This window comes from Schistocerca piceifrons, chromosome 2 (assembly GCF_021461385.2).
Source record: "Schistocerca piceifrons isolate TAMUIC-IGC-003096 chromosome 2, iqSchPice1.1, whole genome shotgun sequence".
NCBI classification, from domain to species: Eukaryota; Metazoa; Arthropoda; class Insecta; order Orthoptera; family Acrididae; genus Schistocerca; species Schistocerca piceifrons.
The window spans coordinates 616,981,320-616,989,506 of NC_060139.1; the positions used below are offsets into that span (position 1 = coordinate 616,981,320).

General features: G+C 43.4%; 1 protein-coding gene across 1 annotated transcript; it reads right to left on the bottom strand.

Moving 5' to 3' along the window:
* Nucleotides 1-2,533: 2,533 nt before the first annotated feature.
* LOC124775666 (SOX domain-containing protein dichaete-like) lies at nucleotides 2,534-5,062 on the bottom strand. Its single transcript, XM_047250494.1, has 2 exons — nucleotides 4,454-5,062; nucleotides 2,534-4,348 (listed from the first exon to the last, which is right to left on the bottom strand). The coding sequence occupies exons 1-2, from the start codon at nucleotides 4,967-4,969 to the stop codon at nucleotides 4,262-4,264; spliced, it is 603 nt and encodes a 200-aa protein (XP_047106450.1). The 5' UTR covers nucleotides 4,970-5,062; the 3' UTR covers nucleotides 2,534-4,261.
* Between the last annotated feature and the right edge of the window lie 3,125 nt (nucleotides 5,063-8,187).

An 8,187-nucleotide genomic window follows, 5' to 3' on the forward strand; every position in this document is an offset into this window, starting at 1 on the left:
ATGTTTGCTGTGCTGTCTATTCCAGTGATGAGCAAGTATAAATTATTCTTAGATATTGTGACTGAAGAAGTAATACAGTTTTTATAGGTTTAAATTGACGAAGTGTTGAATTGTGTAGATTTGTAGAGAGAAATCTTCTCAGATTCCAGACGATAACTCCATCTCTAGGATATGTGTCAACGAGTTTCTCACTCGTCATTGCCTGGTGGCCTGTGGTAATTTCCTTAATAAAATTTCCTAATAAAACTTACATTCGCTTCGTCGGTAGTAACCTTAACTCACTGAAACCACGAAGCGTTTTAAATGTTTTGCATTTGCGTCTCCTCTAAAGGCCAATTATAAATACGAGTGTAACATTGTAGAAAAATAGATCAGTTCATTTTTAGTGTCATTATTGTGAATCTGTTTGGTCCCACACCTACAACCAAACCATAAGAAAGTATTTACCAGCATACTCTTGAAGAACACCTATATTATGTCAATATTATGCGAATTTTTAGTCTTCAACGTTTGTGAAACAACTCAGTAACAATATGCGCTGTAAATTTAAACAGGAAAAATTGACTCCGCATTTGATAGTATTGTTTCCCTACATGCATTATCCTTAAGGTGCCAATTTTCTCTGCCTCGTGGTGACTGGGTGTTGTGTGCTGTCCTTGGGTTAGTTAGGTTTAAGTAGTTCTAAGTTCTGGGGGACTGATGACCATAGATGTTAAGTCCCATAGTTCTCAGAGCCATTTGAACCTTAAGGTGCCATGGTCTAGACAGACAAAAAAAAGTTCAAATGTGTGTGAAATCTTATGGGACTTAACTACCAACGTCACCAGTCCCTAAGCTTACACACTACTTAACCTAAATTATCCTAAGGACAAACACACACACCCACGCTCGAGGGAGGCACAGTCCATGACTGCAGCGCCTGAGACCGCTCGGCTAATCCCGCGCGGCGACAGACTTTCATTTGTTTCATTTTAGGAAGCGTGAAACGAGATACGTAACGATATTGCTGAGTTGGCTAAGAAGGCAAAAATGTTTAGTACTGAATGCCGGAACAATATCTTACAGCTGTTTTGTGTCTTCGATGCCGCCTATAACAGGCGCAGCTCCTTGTTTAAACAGCTAAAGAACGTGACTATGTTTCTGAACAGTGCTAATGGTGGAAAAACCGAAGGTCTGACAACGAACAAAAAAAGAGTACAGGATACCCTCAAAAAGAAAATTATCTTTTAATTTGTGGAAGATAACGGACACAACTACTCTTGATCACATACTTCTCTCCAGTTAGTAAGTTCAGAATTCATATTAGTATTTTACATACTTCAGTGACACAGCTGATTTTAGAAATGAGCTCCACTCTATTTATTTTCTGTACCTTATTGGTTCCTGGTGTTCTTTTAAATTGCTTAACCGCTACCAGCGACCAGTAACAGTAAAAACACTTAATTATATTTGTGATTTCTTTCAACATATCTCAATCAGGCAAACAAAAAAATGGATCAAATGGCTCTGAGCACTATGGGACTTAACTTCTGAGGTCATCATTCCCCTAGAACTTAAACCTAACTAACCTAAGGACATCACACACATCCATGCCCGAGGCAGGATTCGAACCTGCGACGTAGCGGTCGCGCGGTTCCAGACTGTAGCGCCTAGAACCGCTCGACCACCCCGGCCAGCTCAGCCAAACAATCAGTTTCTTTTATGTTAAAAACAAAACTGAGTACTCAAAGAAACGATACCGGTAACAAGAACATACTTATTGATACTTATTTAACAAAAAGTTATAAATGACGTATAATTATCTGCCTTAGTTCAGTCCTAAAAGTTGTCTTAGTTCTTTTTTAGGCAACTTTTACAGTAATGTAAGATGTATGTCTGTAATCTGGTCAGTTCTTTTCTTATTTTCTTCCCTTTAATTTGCTAAGAATGTAACTTTTTCGTATTGATAACATTAGAATTTTCATGAAGGTCGCCAGTAAACACAGAAACTCTCACTGAAAGTAATTTATAACAGCAACAAGTAAAGAACCGAAACTGTTTTAGAAGGAAAAATAAACACTATGTTATTCATTCCTGTAATACTTGCACATTACTAACCCGGTTATCGGTTTTTTACATCGTCCGCAGGTGATAACAGTTCTTATCAGTAAAATGCTAGTGGAGCAAAACAGTCTGTTTCTGATTCTTAAATATAATATTGCAGTATCAAAAAAGTGACGGATACATGAATGCAATCGAAACACTCGTAATGAAATGATGCTAGTTTCATAACATCATGTGGTTTATTGTATGGTTCAAAATCTATCTACAACTTTTAAATAGATGCACATTGTTAGCTAGTTACTGCAGGATTTCTCATCTCTGAAGTAAAGATTTTCTGTGAATGTTACAAAAGTAGGACAACAGAAATAAGGACAGGATTTGGATACCTCTCTTAAAAGAAAATAACTATGACGTTGCTGAATTTTTGCTAAACTAAGGATGGACGTAAAAATGACACAGGAAGGAATATGAAAGCAATTGACAACACAGATTTTTGTATAAACATACCTTTTATTAACAAAATTGCACACTGTAATACAACATGAAAGTGCATGAATTATGCACGTCAACACCACCATACAAATGGCATCCAGAGTCAGTATGGCACAAAATTATTCGAGTAACTGCTGTGAATGATCGGGCAAGTGAAGCTTTGCCGCTGATGAGTACTTTTGCATTGTCTGATGAACACGAAGTAATCTCAAAGCTAAAGTGTTTTCATTTTGCATAGTACAATGTAATAATTCACTATAAGACGGTAACTACATAGTACAACTAACAGCAATAACATTATGCGATCTCGTGAAAAAAAAACGGTTATGAACAATGCTGTCATTAATGACAACAAAGAGACACACACGCACACATTTTTCTACGTTTATAACAGCGTAAAATTACTTCATATAATTTGTACAAAATCAGTAATAAATACTATTACTCCCGTAATTTTTTTACAGACAATAAAATAAACGAATTTCGTTAAATTATTTACAGTACAAATATAAAACAAACTTTAGAAGCAAGTATTGTGATTTTGGTCAGATACAAGCATATTGCGAAATGGTGGAAGCTTTGTCATCTCATTGTAAAGAGACCTAAGTTTAACATATTGTTTTGCATGGTACCAGAGTAAACGAATGAAATTCAACTGCACGGAGCATTACTGAAGAAATAAGCGTTTATAGCGCACAGCAAGTAACTTTCGTTCTTCCACTAAATTTTGTAATAGCACGGGTTTTATACAGGACTGTGCTTTGAGCATAAATTGTTAAAGGAACAGCTTAGTACTGTGTGTCATTAGAGGTGGCCTAGCTGTTAGTTGTTGCAGTAATGAGAAAAGACCGTTTTATGGAGGACAAAACAAAGTGACACTGTACAACTTAACTGTGGAGTTCCGAATTTTCAAACGGATAACATTCATGGAATATTGGAGTAATAAATAAACCAAGTATTAATGAGGCAACTGCTAAAAAAATGACGTTAGTTTCAAAAACCTGCTACGTAGTAAAGAACGGCACAGCAACGCGGAGAATTTCAACGCGAAGTGGAGCTGGTTTATTTCCTTCAAACAGTTAACAGGGGGAAAAATACAAAAATGATAGTTAGCCCAAGAAAAACTCAAACATGATTAAGTTTTGTATTAACTGCTAGCAACCATACGTTTACGCAGTGGAGAGCTCTTAGGTGCATAACAGTGTGTTAGATGAACCAGCGAACTGCAGTTGAACGAGAGCATTATTTGTGTGATTTTTTTTCTCTGATATCTTGATGGGAACGTAAGAAGAACAAATATAAGAGCTACACGAGCGTAAGGTGGATACAAACAAATAATGTCATTTCTTATGAAAAAGCAAGGTAAAGCTGTCTCCAGTGTAACTCTGTAAAACGCAATCTTAGGGATGCGCAGGCACCAGACTGTAAACTTAATATAGGCCATTTAATGACACTTTATGTACAACAAATACTTAACATTGCGAACTTAGGGAAACGTACACAGTTATAATGAGACATTATAGTACTGCTGGTACCAGCTGATGAAAATTAAAGAGACAATATGAAGTAGAAAACTGGTTTTGGTTACTCGTTGGCTTCAGAAATGAAGACATCTAACAAGATAACGTAACAACGTTCGTAGTGCTGACGCACAAGAGTTTGGCTTTGGTAGGACAGGGCAGTGCGCCCTTCTCGCTTCGCGAGTCCACACGGGAGAGTACTCACACTAGAAGATGACCGGAACGGGCCGGCGCAGCTCCACGTCCCCCGAGGAGGCGGCGGCGGCCTGCGCGGCGGCGGCGGCGTACAGCAGCGGCGGAGGCGGCGGGGGCGGGAAGAAGCCCAGTGGCGCCGGGGGCGGAGGTGACGGGGGCGGCGCACCGGCGCCTGCTTTGGACTGCGGCGACGGCAGCCGCACCGGCGGGTACAGCGACGAGTAGAAGGACGAGATGAGCGACGCGGCCGCCGCAGCCGTCGCGCCTGACTTGTCGCCCGCCACCAGCTTGGACAGATGGACGGCGTCGAAGGCAGAGCCCAAGTACGCGTGGTGGTGGTGATGGTGCGGGGGCGGCGGCGGGGGCGGCGCCGCGAACATGTCAGCGTGGTGCTGGTGGTGGAAGTAGGGTGGCAGCGCGAAGCTCGGGAACGCCGACGCCTTCAGCGACGGCGGCGCCAGCAGCGCCGACTGCTGGCCCATCGCTAAGCCGCCGCCGGCCTTGGGCTTCCGCCGCGGCCGGTACTTGTAGTCGGGGTGCTCTTGCATGTGCATGGCGCGCAGCCGCTTCGCCTCGTCGATGAACGGCCGCTTCTCCGTCTCGGAGAGCAGCTTCCACTCGGCGCCCAACCGCTTCGAGATTTCCGAGTTGTGCATCTTGGGGTTATCGAGCGCGATCTTGCGGCGCTGGATGCGCGACCAGACCATGAAGGCGTTCATGGGCCGCTTGATGTGCGGCTCGGCCTGCGCCGGCGTCTGCTGCTGCTGCTGGTGTTGCTGCGGCCGCTCCTGGGGACTCCAGTTCTGCACGTCCATGGCTGCTGCCGGAGCCACACTGAGCAGCACGGACCGCGTGCTGCTCCTCCCTGGAGGGGCGCCCGGGGCGGGGCCGAGCTCGCGGGGGGCGGAGCCGGCGCCGGCCAATAGCGGGGCGGGCCGCCCCTCCACGCGCTCGGCGCTGCCGCCCCTGCCGGAATCGGTAATGTGACCCCTGTGTATAAGTCTAAAGGTGTTTGCGAGTCGTAAAATTATACGGCTGCCCTCACCGGCGGCGTATAATGGCACCTGCAGAAGACGCCGTAACAGCCGACGCTAATGCACTCTGTAAACAAAGATGTATACACCGCCGGCCGGCTGGCACAGGGCCCGAGCCGCGCACCTGTGTTTGTGTGAGGTGTAACAGAAAAGGTACAGAAAAAAAACGCGTGTATGCCGGGGACGCCTTTGCCGTGGCTTTCTTCTAGCGCTGCACCGGCGTGTGACAGCAGCAGCAGCCGCCTTGATTTCCCTGGTGTGTGAGAGAAGCCTCAGCTACAGAATTTTTCGTATATGGCTAATGGAGCGAGCAGGCGCTCGTGTCCGCTTTCTGCAGCGCCGCCCGTATTGTCGGCTGGCTCACCGCCTGACCTCTGGGATGCGCCTTCCCGCCTTTGCACAATGGACTGCGTGCCCGGGGAGACCGGCGCCGCCGTAGAATCCAAAATGTTGTCACCTCGCCTCTTACAGTAGGGGCGGAGCCTCACGTACATTAGAAGCACATGCCAGGTCACCTCCCGTCATCACCTCATATTTACTGTTTACTGGCGCAAAGCAAAGGAGCACTGAACCCTCATTAAACTGAGCGACGTAATATTTATAACAAAAATGTCCAGGGCATTGTATCATTCTACGTATTTTTTTTTAGTAGAGTCGTACCAATTTTCTTTCTTAGGCAAAAATTTGTGTGTTATTATTTTTTTTAATTTCTGGTAATATTTTCGTATAGAGTGTCATATAAACTTACTATAATAAATTATTGAAGCTCTGGCACTTAAAATACAAGCGATACGATAAAATGAAAATATACATGAGTGATCCACCTCATCCATAGGTGTATTGGTGAGATGGGCAAGTGTGCTGAGAGAGATGGACCATAAAAAGCAGCTATATGTGAACAAAAGAGTCAACATTTCAAAATTTTATTTGGAATATCTTGTTATGAATACAGAATTACGTTATTCAATATTTTAGTCATTATAATTCTGGACTGAATATTTGTCCTCTCGCCACAGCAAGACACTTATTACGAAAATGTTGAACAATATTCATGTGACCATCGCGAATACGAAAAACACTGAATCCAATCGTTAGTTTTATCAAATGCTTCAAATGTCTCTGAGCCCTATGTGACTTCACAGCTGAGGTCATCAGTCCCCTAGAACTTAGAACTACTTAAACCTAACTAACCTAAGGATATCACACACATCGATGCCCGAGGCAGGATTCGAACCTGCGAACGTAGCGGTCGCGCGTTTCCAGACTGAAGCGCCACGAACCGCTCGGCCACAGCGGCCGGCCATTTTTATCAGTTTTGTAATAAATTTCAGCCCACACAACACAATCACCTTCACCCTATTTGTCGAAGTTGTTTCATCATCTTCTAGAATGTCTGCATCTAAACTTGCGCTCCATCTCCCTCGCATGAAAACGAAAAACTCATTAGAAAACCAATATTCAGTCAAGATTTATAATCCCAAATAACACTGGTCCATCTGTTTTGATCGCCTGGGAGAGATGAACCACCCAGACTTCTGTCTGTAGGCAGTGAGCTCGGTGGCCGTTTTACGTTTGTTTCATGCCTACACATTTGTCAAGTTGGGAGTAAAAAAACTGCACCGACATTGTGCAAACTAAGCCCTAAAATACTAAAATTATTTAACTACTAGGCAAAGCCTTTTCAGCTTACCAGAACAGTGAATGTGATTTTTCTCCAGAACTAACACAAAAAGGACGGTACTCTTTTGCACCACGTTCGTTCACAAAATAAATTCCTCGCAAGTAGCAGGAGCTGCTCTCCAGCGGTGCATTTGGTCCGTCCAACTGAGTGGTCCAACTCTCCCGGATTTACTCTAATAGAAAAGATGCCACAAATGATAAACAGTGTCAGAGTGACCTTCAGTGTATATTTATTCACCCTGCCTTGATTAGGACTATAAAGGCCCATCGAACATCTAACCAGACGTTATTCACATTTTATATTACGCTGATTAGCACATATACGTTACGTGCAGCGTGATGACTCATATGGAAACATTTGTGGCACAAAAAGAGGAAACAGTAATAGCTATTACATAGAGAAAACTATTTATCTGATGTAATTACGTGTTCCTTATGAAACACAAAAGAAACTGTTTATGCTAAACTTACCGATAAAAATCGCCCACTGATTTTTCAATAGCGGTTTTGCTACGCCAACGATCCAATCGAAGTCACAGCTTCATTGGCAGAGCTCGCGATTGTTACGTAGCAGCCTTCATTGTTCTGACAACACCCCAGAAATGCGTATCTGTCACTATCTCGAATTCCTACAAAGCAGAGTTTCACGAGGACACGTGTGAAAGATCAACGATTTACTTTATCTTTCGACTCTGCTCGAACCACGCCTTTTTTCCTCTCCATCAACATCGAATCAACATTTACAGTTTCCTTACCATTGAGTGTGATTTTGAAACAGAAACTGATGTAAACCACATCTTGTTTTCGTGTCTGAAAATTTACTGTGAAAGGCTGGACTCTTTTGCAGACTTTTGATTATTGGATGCCAGCTCCCTCAATCAGCTTCTGATCATTTGTTTACTAAGATCATTCGCATTTATAAAGTGATTGTTAACTACGTTTTAACGATTTGTTAATTAGGTTTTTGCCGGCCGGGGTGGCCGAGCGGTTCTATGCGCCACAGTCTGAAACCGCGCGACCGCTACGGTCGCAGTTTCGAATCCTGCCTCGGGCATGGATGTGTGTGATGTCCTTAGGTTAGTTAGGTTTAAGTAGTTCTAAGGTCTAGGGGACTGATGACCTCAGAAGTTAAGTCCCATAGTGCTCAGCGCCATTTGAACCATTTGAAGCCAATTAGGTTTTTCATTTTTATGCTATAGTAACTGATAAATCACAAGTGTCTA

Bases quoted from the DNA above. Each gene is read 5' to 3' on its own strand.
- LOC124775666 (XM_047250494.1), bottom strand. From the start codon at position 4,969: ATGAACGCCTTCATGGTCTGGTCGCGCATCCAGCGCCGCAAGATCGCG. The intron at 4,349-4,453 runs GTGCGGCTGCCG...CCGCCTCCGCCG, and splicing joins ACTCGTCGCTGTACCCGCCG to CTGCTGTACGCCGCCGCCGC.